Source organism: Leuresthes tenuis, unplaced genomic scaffold (assembly GCF_036924035.1).
Source record: "Leuresthes tenuis unplaced genomic scaffold, fLeuTen1.0.hap1 SCAF_3, whole genome shotgun sequence".
In the NCBI taxonomy this organism is placed as follows: domain Eukaryota; kingdom Metazoa; phylum Chordata; class Actinopteri; order Atheriniformes; family Atherinopsidae; genus Leuresthes; species Leuresthes tenuis.
In genome coordinates this window covers 19,684,421-19,709,200 of record NW_027325357.1, presented here as the reverse complement: position 1 = coordinate 19,709,200, position 24,780 = coordinate 19,684,421, and the positions used below count along the sequence as shown (strand labels likewise).

Here is a 24,780-nt window from a genome sequence, read left to right as displayed (position 1 = left end):
AGTTTTCATGTTTCATGGTGACTCTAAATTGACTTTATGAAGTGAGTGTGAGCGCTGATGGTTATTTGTCTCTGTGTGGCCCTGTGATGCTCTGGAGACCCGCCCAGGGTGTACTCTGCCTCTCGCCCAATGACAGCTGGGATAGGCTCCAGCCCTACACCAACTCTGTCTGAGTCTGAAAATCACTGTGGGAGAGGATATCATGAGAAAAGTCCTGAATGTGCAGCACTAATATTTCCTGGAACAGTGTCTGTCTTGTCATGCAGTGATGGATTTTAAAACTCTGAATGAAGCTGTAACACATCCTCTAATCTTTTCTTTCTGTATCATGATTGTTCTATAAGTTTTCTTTACGCATCTCTTGTCACAAAACATGGTTACATGTTCTCAAACATATCACACTCAGACATGAGTGTTGAGAGTTGAGCTTGAGGAGTCGAGTATTTTTTTGCGTCTATGACAAATTGACAGGGCAACACAGAGAAAACTATGAAGAGAGTTTCTCCAGAATGCTCGGCTGCAAATAGACATTGAACTGCGTCTTTGACCTGTGTGTGCATGTAAATATATTCTTTGACGACGTCAACCAAGGAACAAGTTAATAATAGATGTGAGATAATAAACAGGATAACATAACAGAATAGAGGCTATACTGTTATTGTACGTTGATACAACGAAATGGAGATGGGGTGGGGGTAAAAGGAGCCGAAAGGGAACAGAGCGCAGCCCAACGATGATAATGTCATCAACATGAGACAACAGAGCCATCGTGTGGCTAAACTGGAAAAACTTACATCAGAAAAACTTTCTCTGGTCTATTAAGAAACTCTAAACTATATTATAATACAGTGTGATAGATTTAAAAGAGGACAGGGCATCCCTGAAGTTGTTCAGGATGAAGCCTGAATCACTGAATGATTGGGAGCCGTCAGTTTGTCACTAGTTATTACCGCACGCGCATATATAATGCAATGGTTATCGACAGAAACAAGGCGGGTTTAAAAAGTTCACCATGTGACTTCAAACTCAGTTCTGTCTTTATTCCCCCCTTTTCTGTCTCTTTAACTAAATATAATGAGGGGCAGCAGAACTTAAATCTATCAAACGTAGAAATGAAGTGAAAAAGTGAAGTAAAAAAATGTGATCAATGAGTAAATTATCAATGATTAAAAAAAAGAGTCTTCATATCGGGGATTGGTTGCGTAGGCACGTTATGCGGCCATTACCTTTCTGTAACGGAAATACGTCACTTCACCGTTGACCCTCAAAGGTCCAGAGAATTTTGTGACGTGCGAAAACAGTGACGTCACAAATATTCCCTCACAAAGGCGTGACGTCACAAGCCATTGGAGTCAATACCAGGCAGTTTTATTCATCAACTGAACAGTTATATATATTTTGTAGGATTTGAAAGTATAAAAGACAAGATGTCAGAATAGAGGAATCACCACACTGAGGAGACTTCTGTTGGATCAGAGCACACTAACAGAGAAGAGATGGAGCAGCCGATGGACACAGTGAGTAATCCTGAGATTTGGATGGAAACTTATGAAGAAGACCTCAGTGAGGAATTATTAGACAAGATGGCCCAACTTGAGCACAGGGCCATTAGATTATGGGACCAGAACACAATGTTGTTGAAAGAAGGAATAGATGCAGATGAGAGAGAGCATTCTTTGAGAGAGCAGAACCAGATCATCAGTGCTGAACTGAGTTTGCTTAGAAACAAGATGGAAACAAAGAAGGCATATATCGAACATTTGAACGAAGAAGTTGAGGCTCTGTATCAAAATGAGGACGTTTTGAAGAGCCTCACTGAAGAGCTGGCCCAGAAAAATGAAAAAATTAAACATTTGATGACTTACAAGGTATATCTTCAGGACCAAGAGGAGGGAGCCCAAACAGTAATTCAGAGTAAAGACGAGCTGATAACTAAACAGAGCAGGGAAATACTTTCTCAGGAGGAGTTGATAGATGAACTTCACTTTATTATAAACCATTTAAAACAATCAGTCCAAGATCTGAATAATCAGCTTGAGGCCAAGCAGGAGGACAACTTAGTGACAAATAATCAGTTTCTCAGATATGAATTAGAGAATTTAGCTGAATCTATAGATCTGACCCTTAGATCTGAGATGCAAGACTCCAGGATCTCTTCCGAAACCTCTGCAGCTGTTTATCAGCAGCTGCCGACATCTGATGTTGAACTACAACACCTTGACACTTTAACTGTTGAATCTCAGCATCATGAGATTTTTCCAGTCCAATCTCAGCTGCACCAGACTTCTACTGAAGCCTCAACAGGGACATCTCAGACCAGAAGTTGGTGGCAGTTATGTACCGAAAGCATGTTTAAAGTAGCTGAATATGTCCTTGTCACCGGCATTTCATCTATGATAACAGCACAAGTTTTTAGCCTGATGCCAGACTGCCATGGACATGGAGAATTAATATTCTAAAGAAAATAGATTTTGTAAACTCCAAAGACAAGACTGTGGGTTTGGATAAAAGCGTCATCTAAATGCATGAACATAAACATAAGACTGAACGATGACCACATAATGAATAATCCATTAATGCAATTCTTTCATCAAAAGGAACCAGTTGAAAATACAAATTGAATGTAATATCAATGTGTACTAAACTGGATATTACATTCAATTTTTATTTTCACTGGCATTTCAAACGTGGTCACAAAGTTAATCTTTGCTCCACCTCAGGCAAAATTTAGATGGAAAACATACAAAAATTGAATAAAATTTTATTTAAAAATAAAAAAGCTCAATGACTGGACATTATTCTTATAAAATGTTGTTATTTAGACATTCTGTGTTTGTATCTATGCTTAAAATGTTTAGTGTAGGAAAATGAAATTCTTCAATAGAAATAAAGAAATAAATGAAGCGACTCTTGTGTTATTTTTCCTGCCATATTGTTGTCATAAATGCAAACAAGGAAAAGCTACATGTGGCAGGTTGGGGGGTTTTCCACCCCCCCTTCCAGTCACCAGGATATGAGCACACTCAGGTGCAGTGATTGCGCAGCTTGAGCAGATACGGTGGAAGTAATTAGCGCTCAGGTGTGTCTGTGTGTTTGTCCTGGAGCCTGGTGGCAGCAGTCATGACGTGGCGGAGGTACAATTTTAAGAAAGTGACCACAGACGCTGCTCTGGTGCTGCCTGGTAAAACACAGCCAGCTTGTGTTGATTAGGAAAAAGGGTAATACATTTATCATGGGCCATGCTTTTGATGTCAAAGATAGGGTCTGTAATGAGGTACCCATCAAGTGCATGTTTTTAAAGGTTTTCCACCTCAGGCCATGAGCCCTCAGTTTCTCCCACCACTGCCTTTGCAGGAAGTATCCAGGTGGAATGAAGCAGATGGGAGAGTACTAACGAGTATGAAAAGGCTAGTTTGGATTCTCATTAGCAACACTCTGCTTCAAGGAAGACTAAAAAGAGAAACTGTGATAAATGAGTTGGAAAACACATGACTGCATGCAATGAGTAAATGAGTCTACCTTAGCTTTTCTAGATCTGTGCTATTCTTTATTTTTCTATTCAAACACTCGTAAAGACATGTTTTTAACTTTCCTTCTTTATTATTACAAACGCATCACTTTTCTGTATATTGCTTCACAGAGTCATGGAAATAGTGTACATGTTAATTGAGAGATCACATTGATACTGAACTTGCTTTTACATTCAGGAGTTATTTCCATGTTAAACTGTAATTAAAGTTCATAATTATGTCATAATACTTATGATCACAACCATTTTCATGCTTTCTTTAACAACATAGGTGGGGAGAAGGGTTGTTTGACAAGAAACCACTGTACATATTGCTCATGCTTTGAGGACATCATCACTGCTTCTGCATTTTCACTGCCAGGCACATAATAGAGGATGCGTTGCTACTACGTTGAAACAAGAAATAAATAGAAACAACTAGAACAAACATGCTCATGGGGTTAGGAGGCAGGGACTGTGTGAAGAGAAGATTTGCATAACAAAGAATGCTGTTTCACAGAGGAGTTAGCCTAACTTCATGCACAGATCAGGACCACTGTACACTGTGTCAAATGTAAAAAGGAACACTGTCAACCTTTCTGAGACACTCACAAAAAGAATCACGGAGAACCACTTTTCACATAACACATTTTAATGTTCACAGAAAAGGCAGGAAAAACATTTTTAGCTTGTGATTGAAAATAAGTCAGTCCCAGCAGGCCTTTGTCTTTTCCTATCTGGTGTGTGCCACTCTCAGCAGGCTTCTTTAAATAATAACACAAGTTTCTCCTTGAGGTAGCTTCCAATGTGTAACTTTCCATCCAGAAGTCCTGCTCTGGTAATTCTAAAAAAAACCTCATCTGTAGCTCATCTCTAAATTGTACATTTCAGAGTTCTTACTGGGAAAAAAAGTCTCATGTCTTTAAAAAATGCTCAGGATAAACTTTACCACCTCTTCCTCATTCAGCGAATATGCTTATCTGGCCCTGCCTTCACCTTCATCCACCTGGTGCTGACACTGGTCTCTCCTGTCTCTCTGGCATGTGGAAGTATCATGTGCTGTCAGCTTAAGGAGCCAGGACGACTCACAGCAACAACCAAGAGCAGCACTCAGAAGTAGTCTAGTTCCAATGATCAGTGGGATCAGTGGCATTCAGCAGATGCATGCATGGCCAAGCAAGAGGCCGCTAGCTCTTGGGAGTGGGCTTGCCCGGGAACATGTTAGAAAGAGGTCTCAGCTGGCCCACAGGAGAAGCTTTTGACTCAAAGAGCGCTGGGCTGGTTGTAATCAAGCAAAGCAAGGTCTCAGGCAAGCTGAAACCCACTTCCTGGTTTGATTGCTGTGTGAGCAGCATGGCAGCATCATGGAAGAGAAATGCACTTCAGTGGACTGAATTTGCTTGATTTCCTCTGTACATTACACCCTAGTGGGAATGCAAATCCCAGTAAAAAAGCAACGCTGTTTATAAAATAAGCCTTAATACAGTTGGAGATTGGTCACGTTCAAGAAAGTTAATTCTTTAGTATCTAGGATTCCCGTTATCATATTAAATCATCCCTCCCTATCTGTAATTTCGGAAATCTTTGCCAAGTTTACCCTGGATAAAATCGATGTTGCCACTCCTCTCTTACAAACCATTTTGTAAGATGCAGAAAAGACCTGCTTGTATGACTTTTACTCAGAATGATTTTTACATTGTGTTATTTATTATTTCTTTTTTTGATTCATGTATCTTAATATTTCTTCCACCTCTGGTTAGTGCTACAGTAATAAAATCTGAAAGCCATATTTGTTCAGGGATTTGAGGCACATCTTGAACCATTCATATGGAATTTTAATCTGGAATGTTCCATCATTCTTTTTGACTCTGAAGTAGAACAGGCTCTATGATGTATGGAGTTGTGGAACTTTGGTCATTTCACATTGTGAAGAGCTCAATAAGCCACATTTTAATGCAAGCAAACAAAGTCACTTATCGCTAAACTCAGTGATTCTCCAATATTCTCACAGTAAACAAAGAGTAAAGAGATGAAAGACTAAGTTTGCAGTTATCATACAGCTGACCTTAAAATCTGTTTCAGTCGGTAGCTTTTGTTCTGATCTGTCCTCAGATACTCTTAGAAAGTGTAGCTCTTAACCATATGATTTGATTATTTTTGGTTATTGTTTCACTTTATATGGGTGGGCATCCTAACCTGAACTCTGAAAGGAATCAAGTTGGAGTTGAGGGCTGAAGGCGTGAACACAATTGTGCATGACAGTTTCTGTGTAACTTTGAGTACTTTCAAATGGATGTTATAACCACAGATCAGCTTGTGTGTATATGGAAATTTTTGAATCTCTTTGTTAAGTCCCGTGTACACTTCAGTTTTTAGTTTTTACAGTAAGGCAACAACAAAACCTGCCTTTCTCTGCCCCTGACTGACTCGTTGTAGTTACCACCATTAGATGCGCTGGTTAGGTTGAGGCCCTAACTTCATACTGATCTTTGGGACCAATCCATTTTTCAGTTTTCCTATGTGTAACTGTTTCTAACACAGGGCGATCATCCTTTGTGACTTGTGTAAAAACAGCAGCAGGTGAAATAAGTGACTTTATATAGTTTTTGTGAGCATCAGTTAAAAACAAGCTGATCTATTTAACTTGAATACATATTTGATTGTTTTGCTTTTCCTAAATAGTCTTTTGCATTACAAATCACTTAATCGTAGACCTTTTTTTTTTTACTTTTTAACAACATGGTTCCAAGATATAGGTAGATAAATACATACTTTAAAGGAAATAAAGATCAATTGTTTACATTTATGTTTTGTTACTGTCTTGATGATGGTGTTAATTTCTGTAATTTTCATCTTTTTGAATCCAAAATATATGTCAGTGTTTTCATACATTTTAAAGGTAACACTTTAACTACAAACACTTTAATGACAAGCTCTCTACGTCTCCCTCAGTTCTCAGTCATGTATCATCAAGGTGAACGTTTGCATTCAAATGCGTATTATGACGAAGATCAAGAATCCTTGATTTCTTACAAGGAAAACCCTTACAGGTAGGCTGGAGACTGAGTGTGTGTTTGTGCTTCATGCAGTGCAACTCCTGAGCAAAATCTTTGGCTGAGTATGTTTACAGAGTGCTGCTTCCAAGAAGATGTAAGAAATTTGCAGGAAACTCACTGAATCCTCCCAGTACTTCCTCCAGAGTTTAACATAATTTCTCTTTTGTGCAGTCTGGACAAAATTTACAGCAGGCCTCCTCATCGTCTTCCTGATTTGTTTTGGTAATTATTTGAGAATCACTTTCAATACTTTGACTCATTTTGATGAGGGATGTAGGCTCGAGTTCTGTGAGGCTCATTTATGTATCCATATCCTTTATATTTATCTGTCTCTGTCTCCTCAGGAGGAATTTTATACAACAATTTTTCCCCTGTAAATTTGGCACACACTATGCCAAATTTTGCTTTGGAGTCACAAGGTAACTCTTTTTTTTGTTGTTGTCAGTGGTGATGTTTTTTGAGGATTTTCACGATAAGTTCTTCTCAATGTGTTTGAGATATAACATATTTATCTCCCTGTCCCATCATATAACAATCACCCATGTGACACTGGGTCACATATCAAAATTTCAACATCCCACTGGATTCCCTACCTCTGCTCCAAGAACATTTTCTGTCTATGTAAGTCACAAATTTGCTGCGACTTCTATGGAGCCATTATTTTTCCATTACAGCAGACAAAACAACAAGGTGTTGAATTTTCTGTTTCTGCCTGTCAGGGACTCAGAACACCAGACGGTGAAGAAATCCATCTCGGAACATTCGAGTACGATCCGGATCAGGAGCCACTGCAAACTTTTAAATTGACTGTGAGCATTCACCATGACACCCCTCAAAAACATGCCCAAGCACACATACTCACATATCAAAAGCTAAAATTCCCATAATTTGCTCTGTTCCTCTATTACTAAGCTTCACACACTCTGCAGCAGGTTTCTGAGGGAAGTATCCTTCTATGGGTTCAAAACAAGGACGAAAATATTAAATGTCATACCATAGTCAAAATTAATCCAATATCATAAACAAAGCCATCAAAGCTGGTTAGCTTCCAGTCAGAAAACATGATTTATTGAAGTGACAAACACTGACTATGCTAAAGGGTTCCTACTTGTTTGATTCAGCAGGAGGGACACAGCTGTGATTGGCTGTTAGAGCAAAATTAGTCGGGATGACCAACCAAATACTGGTCCTGCCTACTGGTTACCTTATTATTTTTCTGCTGAGTAAAGAGGATGCTTCTTCAAGAAACCTTGTCTCAATACAAAAAATAATCATGAATCACAACAGAGACGAAAATACATTTCATAAAAGCAAAAAGAAAACCACAAAAGAAAAACACAAGTCACAACAAAAGTAAAAAGATAAAAAAAAAAACATTCTATAAAAGTACAAAACATTTAATATCGACCAAAGAAAATTCTCACATTTCTCAACATTTAAACAAATCAGCATAAATGTTCACCAAGACAACATAAAAAGAAAAAAAAGTGTCATTAAGGACGAAAACTAAAAAATAACAAAACACATTTCAACAAGTCAAAAATATTTCACTGCAGCAAAATTAATTTCAAATGCCACAACAACATTTCACAAAGCCTGTTTTAACAAACCAAAGTTTTGTTAAACAAAATCCCTGTCCTGCTGCTTCTGTTCGTTTGTGTCTCTCTTTGTGTCCTCTCTCCTACCAACCGGTCGAGGCAGATGGCCGCCCTTCCTGAGTCTGGTTCTGCTGGAGGTTTCTTCCTGTTGGAAGGGAGTTTTTTCTCTCCACTGTCGCCTTGTGCATACTTTGGATGGGGGATTGAATCGAAGTAAAGATTCGATCTGATCCGTTGGTTTCCTTAGCTAATTAACTTTTTATCAATTGGCATTTTATAAATATTTAGACTGATCTGGATTAGAATGTAACTGTATTTGATAGGGCTGTACTTTATCATGTTTAATTTCTCTGTAAAGAACCATGTGATGACTTTTGTTTTAAATTGTGCTATAAAAAATAAACCAGTTGAATTGTATTTCATGACATGTTGTTGTAGCTTTTGTCTTTCGCACTTCATGGTCACCATATGTCTCGAAAAAATGTATCTGTAACTCCAAAGGTAAATAACAACGAACATGACCACATGACCACACTGTCAGAGAGCTGTGATGAAATTACGTCTGAACTGCAAAAAGAACATTAGACACAATAAAAAAAGAACATTCAAATATACAAAGTGTTCAAATTTGGTTTTGGGACACCTTGTATGGCCACAACAGCTTGAGTGTGTGTTGGTATAGATTCTGTGAGACTGTGAAACATTACTCGAAGCTTAAAACAACACTCTACAAAACATGTTGTCTCATTTGGTATTTCAGTGGTGGTGGTTGAGGTGCTGCTGACACTTTCATTCAAGATCTCTCATTGGTGTTCAAATAGGGTGAAATCTGGTGACTGTGATGGCCAGAGCATATGATTCACATCATTTCCGAGCTTTGGAGGAATTTGATGAAGCCATGTAGCTTTAAGGAGGTTCTAGGAAACTGTTCAGAAGCTCAGAATTGGACAACAGGTCCATTGGGGGAGAGGCAGGGTACACCCTGGGTGGGTCGTCAGTCCATCACAGGCCACACAGAGACAAACAGGACACACAACCATGCACACTCACTCCTTGGGACAATTTAGAGTCACCAATAAACCAAACGTGCATGTTTTTGTGTACCTGGAGAGAACCCATGCATAAACGTGGGCAGAACATGCAAAGTCCATACAGAAAGGCAACAGCTGAAACTCAAACCAGGAACCCTCTTGTTGGGATTTTTGAATGTTGACCTTTTTATTTCTTAACAATCAGTATTCATCACACATCAATGAGAATGTAACTATTTTTTTCTTTTACATTAATCTGGAATATACAAGTGAAAGATTTTTCTTTAAATTGCCCTCTTTAATGAACATGCCGGTGAAATATAAAAGGGGAGCATCCATCTGGGTTATGTAACCTAAATAAGAAAGCAGAAACTGTAACTATCTGTAAGTAAGTGAGTATCAACTGTCACAATAACAACAACAAATATAATTAGAAAAAGAAGAGAACGGCTGAAAAGAAAAGAACTCCACACAAGGCTGCAACTGGGAGAAATGGACATGGTTGATGTCATTTATTTAACTTCCTTTCAAAAGCTGGACTGATTGGAAGAATATGAAGACATGAATAAATCCAGCAGATGGCAACCATGCAACTTCATGGATGCCAGCTGCCGTAAAATGTCAACGAAGAAGAAAAGTTTCACTTCCGGTACATAGCTGTGACGTCTGTGTTTTGAACAAGGTTTGGTTACTGCATGTCTGGCATCTCTATGGCACAGAGATGGTCGACAGAGCTTCAAACATCATCAATAAACGAAGGCACTGACGTTAAAAAACAGCTTGAAAACCCTCTGGTCCTGTGTTCAGGTGTGTATTACGTTTCTCTCTGATTTGTTGAAGCAGAACATGCTAAAAACATGCTCGTCTTCCGCATTGTTGTGTTTAATGTCAATTAACTATTGACATTAAAAAGGACGTCAGCATTTTTAACAGTTCTGTGAAATTCCGTCTTTTATGCTTACTTGTAGGAAGGATTGAAGTAAGATCGGCTCTAACGAAACATACATCAGCTACACGCTGTAACATTAACTTTCTGCTAATATCTGAGTGTGTTGGAGAGGGTGAGCAGTCTGTATGTTAGCTACCCTGGTTCGCTGTTTCTCGGATGTTACTTTGTGATTTTCTGGTCATTGGAAGGACACTTGCCATTACTGAATTAGAAAAGCTCAGATAACTGCGATCAGACCTATCGGTTACGAGTTTGACCTCAATGAGACCCCCGACGTGTAACTTGAAAAGCTGATGGAGGTTGTGTGCATCTTACATCTTGGATGTTTCTTCACAACCACCCCTGAGACGCCCTCTAAACATTTCATCACGGCTCTGCTGGAGATGGCTCTGATCTCTTCAGGTGATACTTTGATGGCCTCAGCTTTGCTCTGCTCAGTTGTGGCTTCAGTTTTTGCTGTGACTCTGTTGGACTGCCTTGTGTCATCTCCACTATTTGGGGTGGCTCACTGCTCCACTATGAGGAAAGATCACCATCGGCTGCTGAAGGAGGCTATATTCACAAACTTCTGTGATAGCTTTAAATCTGGAGAGGACCCTTCAGTCTGGACTCTCCAGCCTAAGTGCAGCACAGACAGTGAAAACTGAATGTCCTCTATCCCACTCAGGTAGCTCCCTAATTTCTCCTCACTCTCTGTTCCCACCTACCACAGCAGATTCTATCATTCAGAACAGTTGTTATCTCTCTCATTGATCTCTGAATTGATCTCAACAATCTAAATCATCAACAAGTCTTTTGGACCCATCCCAACTCGACTGTGTAAGGATGTTTTCCAGATCAGCACCTCTGTATTTTTCCTTCTATCCTCTGGCTATGAAACCCAAACCCTCAGAGTGGCTGTAATTAAACCATTACTTAAAAAAGCCCACTCTTGGTCCAAATATTACAGACTTATATCTAACCTTCCTTTTATCTCCAAAAACCTTGAGAAAAAAATGTCCTGAAACAACTAATTTCCCATTTAGAGAATAAGGACTTGTATGAAGAGTTTCACAAAGGACCAGAGTACTGAAACTACTCTATTTACCTACCGTAACACCATGTGACTTTAAGGTAAGTTGTTTTTAATTAAAGCTGCTCTGTGGTGGAACTGGATCCATGCAGTACAGGACACAAACACCGTCTCTACTTTTACGACTAACCTTAAAACAAACCTTTCTGAAAGAGCTTAAACTGAACTCATGCATTTTTTTGTTTAACATACTGGAAAATGTTCACCTTTTCAGAATTTACTCTTATGTCCTTTATGTTTAATTTGTTGCACTTTTGTTTGAAAAGTGTCATTAAAATGAGGTTGAGCAGCAATGCTGCTGGCTTTACTGTCACTGAAATGGTTCTTGTCTAACAGCTGTTGTCTACATTTTTTTAAAGAATGTTCTTGGTCTAGTATTAAAAACCAGAGATGGGCTTTAATGGAATGCCTTTAATTTTTCTTTTCAGATCTTGAGATCATCCGCAGGTCACATTGGATGGACCAGCAGGCGACACTCGAGGCCAGTTCTTAACATCGTTTGGTCCAGCAGGTGGAACATCTGTCAGAAATGGTCAGCAACTTCCGCAGCTACATCTGGGACCCAGTCCTCATCGTGTGTCAGATTGTGTTGATGCAGTGTATCTACTATGGCTTCCTGGGCCTGTGGTTGGCTGGAGTGGGCAGCCTTGTACGAAGTAGTCGGTCACTTGATCAGATCTTCAGCTATGAAGTAAGTTTGATGGTATATGTCTGTATTTTTCTGCCATGTTTCTGCACTCTGAAACTCATGTTTGCATTTTGACTCTCCCTTTGTAGGTCCTTGGCTTTGCAACCATGCAGGGCAAACTCTCGATGATGGCATTCATCTTAAACTCTCTGACCTGGTGAGAAATGTCCAGTTGTTACTCTGCACACATGTAGAGAGAGCTGCAAGACCTCCAAATGAAATGCTGTTGCACAAGCATGTCATTGAATCAACATTTCAAAGCGGTCGAAGGATGTATTTACTCCTGTCCAGCTTAATATTTACATCAGATGGACCGAACATTGTTGAAATGTTACATAGGTACATGCAGTAAGACTCAGACTCGAGTATTTTTGTACAGTCAAGTGAACGAATCAGTCCACCTCATGAAAGTACAGACTGTAACATATTTGAGAATGCTTAGAGCAGGAGGAGACTTTCCAAAATTGTTCTACTATAGAAAAGATGAAGCTACTCATGGCCCCAGACATCAAAATTGCAATGGGATGTATAGAATAACTTCTCTGGTACGTTTGGTGTAGTTTTCTACCCGTCTCTGACGTTAACAGTCTTAGATATGATGCAGAAACATCAATGCCTTCTTAGTGGAATGGAAGTTCCTCTCATAAAAAGGAGATTTTGATTGAAATATGTTTCTGTGGCCAAACAACTTCGTTTTGATTTTGTTTGTCCAGACAAAATTATTCCAGAGAGGCTGAAAGTTAAATCTTAAATCAGAAAAAGTTGGAATGGAATGGAAATTGCAAAAATTGTTTTGCTCTATTCTCTTGCAGTTTGAACCCCAAATATGTAAATTTCATTGAATATCTAGACTGAACTACCGACAGTCCTGACCTGTCCAAAGAGGAGGTGTGAACATTTTTTGAATGAATTAACTTGACAGCAGCTACCTACTGTTGCACACTTTAAGACGTGTTTTCAGAAATAATGGGACAACATGAGTCACCTGCTTTGATTGCAGACATCTTTGTGGTGGACCTGAGGTCAGCAGGTAGATCTGGACCAGTCTACATGATGAAACACAAAGTATCTGGTGTTCATACAAAGAAATAATATTAAATGCAGCAGTCACTTTTATTTTAACATAGCATTTTCCATTCTGTCCTTACTTTCTCTTGTTTGATGTCTTATGAAAACGACAGTGAACTATAACTATTACGTGATGGTAGAAAAAGTCAATAGTTAATCATCTTTGACTTTAAACACTGTATTTGCCATTTATCATGTCACAGCTGTTATTTTTGACACGACTGTATTCACAACACTTCACCTTATCTGAAACAAAACAAATGTTTAACACCATAGCATTGAATTGTCTAATTGTTGTGGCAGTGCCCTGGGTCTGTGGTTCTTCATCCGGCGGGGGAAACAGTGCCTCGACTTCACAGTCACCGTGCACTTCTTTCACATGATCGGCTGCTGGATCTATAATGCTCACCTCCCATCTGGCCTGTCCTGGTGGCTCGTCAATGTAGCCTGCATGGCGCTGATGGCTGTAATCGGAGAGTATTTGTGCATGAGGACTGAGCTCAGGGCCATTCCAGTCAACAGCGGCCCCAAGTCTAATCTGTGAATCCTTTAATACTCAGCGCTGAAACTTTGTGGATTGTTAACCCTCGAAGAACTCACTGAGGAGGGTTTCCACTGTCGGTAAACACAAGGGAACATGATTCACCGTCAGCGAACAGGATGGATTGTCATGCCCCTTCTCATTAGATGATCCATCAGAGTTGATATTTATTCATTGTTGCTCATTAAATGTTGGACAGTATTGGCTCTGTAGTATATTAAAATACTTTTGAAAGCAAACATCAGCTCACACCCACAACCCCATAGCGATGATAAGAACATTGACTTAAACGCCATCATTTGAAATATTGTTTCTTCTCGCTTTCTGCTGCATATTTGAGTTTCTGTGTGGAGTTTTCATGTTTCATGGTGACTCTAAATTGACTTATGAAGTGAGTGTGAGCGCTGATGGTTATTTGTCTCTGTGTGGCCCTGTGATGCTCTGGAGACCCGCCCAGGGTGTACTCTGCCTCTCGCCCAATGACAGCTGGGATAGGCTCCAGCCCTACACCAACTCTGTCTGAGTCTGAAAATCACTGTGGGAGAGGATATCATGAGAAAAGTCCTGAATGTGCAGCACTAATAGTTTCTGGAACAGTGTCTGTCTTGTCATGCAGTGATGGATTTTAAAACTCTGAATGAAGCTGTAACACATCCTCTAATCTTTTCTTTCTGCATCATGATTGTTCTATAATTTTTTCTTCACCCATCTCTTGTCACATCACAGTAAGACAGGTTTTTAGGCTGCTGCCAGACTATTGCCATGGACATAGAGAATTAATATTCTAAAGAGGAAACTGCAAAGACAAGACTGTGGCTTTGGATAAAAGCGTCATCTAAATGCATGAACATGAACATAAACATAAGACTGAACGATGACCACATAATGAATAATCCATTAATGCAATTCTTTCATCAAAAGGAACCAGTTTAAAATACAAATTGAATGTAATATCAATGTGTACTAAACTGGATATTACATTCGGTTTTTATTTTAACTGGCATTTTAAACATGGTCACAAAGTTAATCTTTGCTCAAATTAAATTTGATTTAAAAATAAAAAAGCTCAATGACTGGACATTATTCTTATAAAATGTTGTTATTTAGACATTCTGTGTTTGTATCTATGCATAAAATGTTTACTGTAGGAATATAAATGTAGCATTATGCAGTTACTCAGCAGTTTAGATTAAATTCTACAATGGAAATAAAAAAATGAAGCGACTCTTATTTTATATTTCCTGCCATATTGTTGTCATAAATGCAAATAAGGAAAAGCATGCTACATGTGGCAGGTTGGGGGGTTTTCCAGCCGCCAGGATATGAGCACACTCAGGTGCAGTGATTGCGCAGCTTGAGCAGATACGGTGGAAGTAATTAGCGCTCAGGTCTGTCTGTGTTTGTCCTGGAGCCTGGTGGCAGTAGTCATGATGTGTCGAAGGTACAATTTTAAGAAAGTGACCACAGACGCTGCCCTGGTGCTGCCTGGTAAAACACAGCCAGCTTGTGTTGATTAGGAAAATGTGTTATGTGAAAAGACTGCCCTTCTGGACTGTGCAGTCTCTGATGGTCAACAACATGCTGATATCCAAATGCGAAGTCCACATCTCCACCATCAGATTCACAGTCCGACATGCTCTGTAGAACTGCTAAGGCTTCCTGAGCACTGATCCTTCTTGGTTGTGACATTGCGAAGTCTGGGTCTGCGTAAATTCTAATGAAAAGTTTAATTGATTTCTGTTAAATGACTTATTTGATGTGATCTAAACTGGTCTAAAGATTATATTTTTGAAGCAGCAAAAGATGCACTCTGTATTTTGGCTGGCATGGTATATTCCTGGGCATCCTATTGATAATACACCATGAATTGGAACATTTTTAATCCATGACTTTTACTCAGAATGATTTTTACATTGTGTTATTTATTATTTCTTTTTTTGATGAATGCATCTTGATATTTCTTCCACCAGTAATAAAATCTGAAAGCCATATTTGTTCAGGGATTTGAGGCACATCTTGAACCATTCATATGGAATTTTAATCTGGAATGTTCCATCACTCTTTTTGACTCTGAAGTAGAACAGGCTCTATGATGTATGGTTCTATTTCAACATTCCGCTTCTACTGTGCATTGAATTTGACACAGTTGTGGAACTTTGGTCATTTCACATTGTGAAGAGCTCAAATAAGCCACATTTTATTGCTCGTGCAAACAAAGTCACTTATCGCTAAACTCAGTGATTCTCTGATATTCTCACAGTAAACAAAGACTAAAGAGGTAAGTTTGCAGTTATCATACAGCTGACCTTCAAATCTGTTTCAGTCGGTAGCTTTTGTTCTGATCTGTCCTCAGATACTCTTAGAAAGTGTAGCTCTTTACCATATGATTAGATTATTTTTGGTTATTGTTTCACTTTATATGGGTGGGCATCCTAACCTGAACTCTGAAAGGAATCAAGTTGGAGTTGAGGGCTGAAGGCATTAGAATACTTGAATACAAAGTGATTTATAATTTTTAAATCAAAGAAAATACATAAAGCTTTAGAAGGGACAAAGTCGTGGAATTCATAAAGCCTATGTTTTCCTCTGTTTTCTTATTTTAAGGTTTATATTATCAGTACAGTTTGAAAACAAAGTAGTTTTAAATTGGTCACTAATGTGCATAACGGTTTCTGTGTAACTTTGGATACTCACTGGTGAATGTTCTGATCCACATATAAATACCAAGCAATTTGACCATGTGTAAGACATTTTTACTAATGTGGACACTGTAAACAGAAAGAACACACATATCCACAATGTTCCTCGACTAAGTTTAGACTTTTTAAAAGAAGGTAACAACATAACCGGCCTTCCTCTGTCTCTTACTGCCAACTAATATTTAACCCGATTAAATGGGTTGGTTAGGTTGAGTCGCTAATTTCAGACTGATCTTTTCTCCCTGGTGTCTCGAAGCACAATATATGTGACTGTAAATACTACAGGTCCATTTTTGGGTACTCTTATGTATTACTGTTCCTTTGTTAAGCTGCTTTAAAAAAAATGGGGTAGAAGTGTAGTAGCCAAGAGTGTGACTTTATTAAAGAAAATGTAACTTTTCTAACTGAAATAATGGAGGTTAAAAACATAATTGTGCTTATGTCCTCAGTGCCATGATTTCAAATTAAACTAGCATTTACTGACGCTGCAAACCATCTGTACCAGAGCACAAACTAACTGGATTCTTGTGTTAAACCAAGATGAACAAATTATCAGATATGAAAGTATTACCAGAGAAATTTACTTCAGTTTTAAAAGAAATCAAAATGTACAAAATGTGTCATTTTAAAATCCTTGAATTATAGTCTATTTTAATGTTGTTCATCAGCAAATCTGATGTACAGTGCTTTCCATTTTAACTAACATTTATATTTATGTTTACCCAATACTTTCATTTTATGTATGGACACCACAGTTTTTTGTGGTGTTCAATATTTATCTGGCAGATTAATCATTCACATCACATCAGAAATATACAAGGATAATGAAAATGGAAATGGCCGAGAATACTGGAAAGTTTTACAACATTTAATGCAGGGTATCGCTTTCTGATGTATCTTAATATTTCTTCCACCTCCACCACCTGGTTAGTGCTACAGTAATAAAATCTGAAAGCCATATTTGTTCAGGGATTTGAGGCTCATCTTGAACCATTCATATGGAATTTTAATCTGGAATGTTCCATCATTCTTTTTGACTCTGAAGTAGAACAGGCTCTATGATGTATGGTTCTATTTCAACATTCCGCTTCTACTGTGCATTGAATTTGACACAGTTGTGGAACTTTGGTCATTTCACATTGTGAAGAGCTCAAATAAGCCACATTTTATTGCTCATGCAAACAAAGTCACTTATCGCTAAACTCAGTGATTCTCTGATATTCTAAAGAGGCTAAAGAGGTAAGTTTGCAGTTATCATACAGCTGACCTTCAAATCTGTTTCAGTCGGTAGCTTTTGTTCTGATCTGTCCTCAGATACTCTTAGAAAGTGTAGCTCTTTACCATATGATTAGATTATTTTTGGTTATTGTTTCACTTTATATGGGTGGGCATCCTAACCTAAACTCTGAAAGGAATCAAGTTGGAGTTGAGGGCTGAAGGCATTAGTATACTTGAATACAAAGTGATTTATAATTTTTAAATCAAAGAAAATACATAAAGCTTTAGAAGGGACAAAGTCGTGGAATTCATAAAGCCTATGTTTTCCTCTGTTTTCTTATTTTAAGGTTTATATTATCAGTACAGTATGAAAACAAAGTAGTTTTAAATTGGTCACTAATGTGCATAACGGTTTCTGTGTAACTTTGGATACTCACTGATGAATGTTCTGATCCACATATAAATACTAAGCAATTTGACCATGTGTAAGACATTTTTACTAATGTGGACACTATAAACAGAAAGAACACACATTTCCACAATGTTCCTCGACTAAGTTTAGACTTTTTAAAAGAAGGTAACAACATAACCGGCCTTCCTCTGTCTCTTACTGCCAACTAATATTTAACCTGATTAAATGGGTTGGTTAGGTTGAGTCACTAATTTCAGACTGATCTTTTCTCCCTGGTGTCTCGAAGCACAATATATGTGACTGTAAATACTACAGGTCCATTTTTGGGTACTCTTATGTATTACTGTTTCTAACACAGGGGGATGATCCTTTGTTAAGCTGCTTTAAAAAAAAAATGGGGTAGAAGTGCAGTAGGCAAGAGTGTGACTTTATTAAAGAAAATGCAACTTTTCTAACTGAAATAATGGAGGTTAAAAACATAATTGTGCTTATTTCCTCAGTGCCACGACTTCAGATTAAACTAGCATTTACTGACACTGCAAACCATCTGTACCAGAGCACAAACTAACTGGATTCTTGTGTTAAACCAAGATGAACAAATTATCAGATATGAAAGTATTACCAGAGAAATTTACTTCAGTTTTAAAAGAAATCAAAATGTACAAAATGTGTCATTGTAAAATCCTTGAATTATGTCTATTTTAATGTTGTTCATCAGCAAATCTGATGTACAGTGCTTTCCATTTGAACTAACATTTATATTAATCATTACCCAATACTTTCATTTTATGTATCGACACCACAGTTTTTTGTGGTGTTCAATATTTATCTGGCAGATTAATCATTCACATCACATCAGAAATATACAAGGATAATGAAAATGGAAATGGCCGAGAATACTGGAAAGTATTACAACACTTAATGCAGGGTATCGCTTTCTGATGTATCTTAATATTTCTTCCACCTCCACCACCTGGTTAGTGCTACAGTAATAAAATCTGAAAGCCATATTTGTTCAGGGATTTGAGGCTCATCTTGAACCATTCATATGGAATTTTAATCTGGAATGTTCCATCATTCTTTTTGACTCTGAAGTAGAACAGGCTCTATGATGTATGGTTCTATTTCAACATTCCGCTTCTACTGTGCATTGAATTTGACACAGTTGTGGAACTTTGGTCATTTCACATTGTGAAGAGCTCAAATAAGCCACATTTTATTGCTCATGCAAACAAAGTCACTTATCGCTAAACTCAGTGATTCTCTGATATTCTAAAGAGGCTAAAGAGGTAAGTTTGCAGTTATCATACAGCTGACCTTCAAATCTGTTTCAGTCGGTAGCTTTTGATCTGATCTGTCCTCAGATAGTCTTAGAAAGTGTAGCTCTTTACCATATGATTTGATTATTTTTGGTTATTGTTTCACTTTACATGGGTGGGCATCCTAACCTGAACTCTGAAAGGAATCAAGTTGGAGTTCACAAATGTGCATGACAGTTTCTGTGTAACTTTGAATACTTTCAAATGGATGTTATAACCACAGATCAGCTTGTGTGTATATAGGAATTTTTTTTATCTCTTTGTTAAGTCCCGTGTACACTTCAGTTTTTAGTTTTTACAGTAAGGCAACAACAAAACCTGCCTTTCTCTGCCCCTGACTGACTCGTTGTAGTTACCACCATTAGATGGGCTGGTTAGGTTGAGGCCCTAACTTCATACTGATCTTTGGGACTTTGGAAATACCAATCCATTTTTCAGTTTTCCTATGTGTAACGGTTTCTAACACAGGGCGATCATCATTTGTGACTTTAAAATCTGCTTATAACAGCAGCCTTTCTTTTGATCTGTCCTCAGATGCGTTTAGAAATTGTTGTTCTTTTTTACATAAGATTTAATCATTTTTGATAATCTTCTCACCCTACATGGTGTTAGATGGAGGCAAACTAACTCTTCATAAAGCTTGTCTTGGAGAATTTATATGTATTGTTGGTGAATATGAGGTGAAATAAGTGACTTTATATAGTTTTTGTGAGCATCAATTAAAAACAAGCTGATCTATTTAACTTAAATACATATTTGATTGTTTTGCTTTTCTTAAAAAGTCTTGCATTACAAATCACTTAATCGTAGACCTTTTTTTTTTTACTTTTTATCAACATGGTTCCAAGATATAGGTAGATAGATACATAATTTAAAGGAAATAAAGATCAATTGTTTACATTTATGTTTTTTTTACTGTCTTGATGATGGTGTTAATTTCTGTAATTCTCATCTTTTTGAATCCAAAATATATGTCAGTTTTTCCATGTTGACAATCGTCCCCCAGTACCTTAAATTAACTTTTTAATGAACTTGCTGGTTAACAAAATATCTGGAAATTCTCGTGATACTTTAACAGAGAAACTACAGGGATATCACAGATTATAGGATTTTTTTCCAATTCTTTGAAGAAATATAGTCCTCTTGAAGTTAATGTAACATGTTAATCAAAAATGAAGAAGTACAGTGTTTTCATACATTTTACAGGTAACATTTTAATGCAAAGGTTTTAATCACAAGCTCCCTCTGTCTCCCTCATTTCTCAGTCATGTCTCGCCAAAGTGGACGTTTGCATTTAAACGGGTACTATGACGAAGATCAAGAATCCTTGATTTCTTACAAGGAAAACCCTTACAGGTAGGCTGGAGACTGAGTGTGTGTTTGTGCTTCATGCAGTGCAACTCCTGAGCAAAATCTTTGGCTGAGTATGTTTACAGAGTGCTGCTTCCAAGAAGCTTTAAGTAGATATATAAGTATCAAAAGTTAGATTTTGTTCCATATAAATCTTAACATTTTTCATGTCTTTTAGAGTTTTTCGAAAGAGGAGAGGACGTCGCAGATCTGGTGCCAGCACCACCTCTAACACGACAACAATAACATTTTTTGAGCCAGACCTGATTCAATGCACACAGACGACCAAAAAGACATGTAAGAAATTTGCAGGAAACTCACTGAATCCTCCCAGTACTTCCTCCAGAGTTTAACATAATTTCTCTTTTGTGCAGTCTGGACAAAATTGACAGCAGGCCTCCTCATCATCTTCCTGGTTTGTTTAGGTAATTATTTGAGAATCACTTTCAATGCTTTGACTCATTTTGATGAGGGATGTAGCCTCGAGTTCTGTGAGGCTCATTTATGTATCCGTATCCCTTATATTTATCTGTCTCTGTCTCCTCAGGAGGATTTTTATACCACAATTTTTCCCCTATAAATTTGGCACACACTATGCCAAATTTTGCTTTGGAGTCACAAGGTAACTCTTTTTTTTGTTGTTGTCAGTGGTGATGTTTTTTGAGGATTTTCACTATAAGTTCTTCTGATGTGATGTGTTTGATGTGTTTATTGCAGGGGCCACCATCCTTCATGACCTCTCCACGCAAACATACCCCACCCAAAGCCCAGAACTGACAGTGTTAGGTATCGTTTTTAGGTATCCCCCAATAAACCCCAGAAGAGTCATCCAAGGTAACCCTCTTATTCCTGGTCAATGCTGGCCATTTCATGGAAGCCAAGGACACATATTTATCTCCCTGTCCCATCGTATAACAATCACCCATGTGACACTGGGTCACATATCAAAATTTCAACATCCCACTGGATTCCCTACCTCTGCTCCAAGAACATTTTCTGTCTATGTAAGTCACAAATTTGCTACGACTTCTATGGAGCCATTATTTTTCACTTCAAAACATACAGCAGACAAAACAACAAGATATTGAATTTTCTGTTTCTGCCTGTCAGGGACTCCAGACACCAGACGGTGAAGAAATCCATCTTGGAACATTCGAGTACGATCCGGATAAGGAGCCACTGCAAACTTTTAAATTGACTGTGAGCATTCACCATGACACCCCTCAAAAACATGCCCAAGCACACATACTCACATATCAAAAGCTAAAAGTCCCATAATTTACTCTGTTCCTCTATTACCAAGCTTCACACACTCTGCAGCAGGTTTCTGAGGAAAGTATCCTTCTATGGGTTCAAAACAAGGGTGAAAATATTAAATGTCATACCATAGTCAAAATGAATGCAATATCATAAACAAAGCCATCAAAGCCGGTTAGCTTCCAGTCAGCAAACAGGATTTATTGAAGTGACAAACACTGACTATGCTAAAGGGTTCCTACTTGTTTGATTCAGCAGGAGGGACACAGCTGTGATTGGCTGTTAGAGCAAAATTAGTTGGGTTTTACCCACACCACTTTTCCACATCTGCTAATTCTTGTTAATTATCATTGTATGACTGATCTGCCAACTCCAACCAACTTTTTTTTCTCTTTGTCTCCTCTTTGTCTCACATCAGGGTGAAACGAAAGACGTGTTCAAATACGTGAAAGTGGAAATTGAGAAGAACTGGGGCCATCCAGAGTATACCTGCTTTTATAACTTTCAGGTCCACGGGAAAGCAAGTGATGAGTACACACAACATAACATGACACCAGTATAACACTCAGTGTAGACATTCATTTAAAGGACACATGAATGGAAAAAGATTCAAAAAAGTTAAAAAAAAAAAAAAACTAAATGAAAACAAATTATGATTCAAAACAGACACCAAAATATATTTTGTAAAAGCAAAAAAAAGACCTTTAAATCACAACAGATCCCAAAATACAAAATATATTATAATAACAAAAAAGAATCACAAATAACATCAAAAGAAAAAAAGATTTAAAGAAATATAACATTTCATAAAAACAAAAAAATCCCAACAAATACCAAATACAACATTTCATAAAAAACAACACAAAACAATCAATATAAAAGAATATATAATAACATTCAATAATATAAAACAATCAAAATACAAATACAAAAAATAATCATGAATCACAACAGAGACGAAAATACATTTCATAAAAGCAAAAAGAAAACCACAAAAGAAAAACACCAGTCACAACAAAAGTAAAAAGATCATAAAAAACATTCTATAAAAGCACAAAACATTTAATATCGACCAAAGAAAATTCTCACATTTCTCAACATTTAAACAAATCAGCATAAATGTTCACCAAGGCAACATCAAAAGAAAAAAAGATTTAAAGAAATATAACATTTCATAAAAACAAAAAAATCCCAACAAATACCAAATACAACATTTCATAAAAAACAACACAAAACAATCAATATAAAAGAATATATAATAACATTCAATAATATAAAACAATCAAAATACAAATACAAAAAATAATCATGAATCACAACAGAGACGAAAATACATTTCATAAAAGCAAAAAGAAAACCACAAAAGAAAAACACAAGTCACAACAAAAGTAAAAAGATAAAAAAAAAAACATTCTATAAAAGTACAAAATATTTAATATCGACCAAAGAAAATTCTCACATTTCTCAACATTTAAACAAATCAGCATAAATGTTCACCAAGGCAACATAAAAAGAAAAAAAAGTGTCATTAAGGACGAAAACTAAAAAATAACAAAACACATTTCAACAAGTCAAAAATATTTCACTGCAGCAAAATTAATTTCAAATGCCACAACAACATTTCACAAAGCCTGTTTTAACAAACCAAAGTTTTGTTAAACAAAATCCCTGTCCTGCTGCTTCTGTTCGTTTGTGTCTCTCTTTGTGTCCTCTCTCCTACCAACCGGTCGAGGCAGATGGCCGCCCTTCCTGAGTCTGGTTCTGCTGGAGGTTTCTTCCTGTTGGAAGGGAGTTTTTTCTCTCCACTGTCGCCTTGTGCATACTTTGGATGGGGGATTGAATCGAAGTAAAGATTCGATCTGATCCGTTGGTTTCCTTAGCTAATTAACTTTTTATCAATTGGCATTTTATAAATATTTAGACTGATCTGGATTAGAATGTAACTGTATTTGATAGGGCTGTACTGTATCATGTTTAATTTCTCTGTAAAGAACCATGTGATGACTTTTGTTTTAAATTGTGCTATAAAAAATAAACCAGTTGAATTGTATTTCATGACATGTTGTTGTAGCTTTTGTCTTTCGCACTTCATGGTCACCATATGTCTCGAAAAAATGTATCTGTAACTCCAAAGGTAAATAACAACGATGCTGCTAAGAGAACATGACCACACTGTCAGAGAGCTGTGATGAAATTACGTCTGAACTGCAAAAAGAACATTAGACACAATAAAAAAAGAACATTCAAATATACAAAGTGTTCAAATTTGGTTTTGGGACCCCTTGTATGGCCACAACAGCTTGAGTGTGTGTTGGTATAGATTCTGTGAGACTGTGAAACATTACTCGAAGCTTAAAACAACTCTCTACAAACATGTTGTCTCATTTGGTATTTCAGTGGTGGTGGTTGAGGTGCTGCTGACACTTTCATTCAAGATCTCTTATTGGTGTTCAAATAGGGTGAAATCTGGTGACTGTGATGGCCAGAGCATATAATTCACATCATTTCCGAGCTTTGGAGGAATTTTATGAAGCCATGTAGCTTTAAGGAGGTTCTAGGAAACTGTTCAGAAGCTCAGAATTGGACAACAGGTCCATTGGGGGAGAGGCAGGGTACACCCTGGGTGGGTTGTCAGTCCATCACAGGCCACACAGAGACAAACAGGACACACAACCATCCACACTCACTCCTTGGGACAATTTAGAGTCACCAATAAACCAAACGTGCATGTTTTTGTGTACCTGGAGAGAACCCATGCATAAACGTGGGCAGAACATGCAAAGTCCATACAGAAAGGCAACAGCTGAAACTCAAACCAGGAACCCTCTTGCTGTGATTTTTTAATGTTGTCCTTTTTATTTCTAAACAAAACTTATCAATATTCATCACACATCAATAATAATGTAACTATTTTTTTTCTTTTACATCCACCTGGAATATACAAGAGAAAGATTTTTCTTTAAATTGCCCTGTTTAATGAACATGCCGGTGAAATATAAAAGGGGAGCATCCAT

At 37.5% G+C, this 24,780-nt stretch overlaps 2 protein-coding genes across 2 annotated transcripts in view; one reads left to right on the top strand and one right to left on the bottom strand.

Moving 5' to 3' along the window:
* The window catches only part of dgkab (diacylglycerol kinase, alpha b), a 128,584-nt gene that overhangs the window by 99,951 nt on the left and 3,853 nt on the right, over nt 1-24,780 (bottom strand). The window lies entirely within an intron of this gene.
* On the top strand, nt 9,867-13,716 carry LOC140303587 (protein SYS1 homolog). The gene is made up of 4 exons (XM_072382401.1): nt 9,867-10,000; nt 11,643-11,905; nt 11,992-12,059; nt 13,274-13,716. Exons 2-4 carry the CDS (start codon nt 11,744-11,746, stop codon nt 13,512-13,514), a joined length of 471 nt encoding a protein of 156 aa, XP_072238502.1. The 5' UTR covers nt 9,867-10,000; nt 11,643-11,743; the 3' UTR covers nt 13,515-13,716.

Coding starts and splice junctions, on each gene's coding strand:
- LOC140303587 (XM_072382401.1), top strand. CDS start 11,744: ATGGTCAGCAACTTCCGCAGCTACATCTGGGACCCAGTCCTCATCGTG. Junction 11,906..11,991: donor ATCAGATCTTCAGCTATGAA/GTAAGTTTGATG, acceptor CTCCCTTTGTAG/GTCCTTGGCTTTGCAACCAT. Junction 12,060..13,273: donor ATCTTAAACTCTCTGACCTG/GTGAGAAATGTC, acceptor TTGTTGTGGCAG/TGCCCTGGGTCTGTGGTTCT.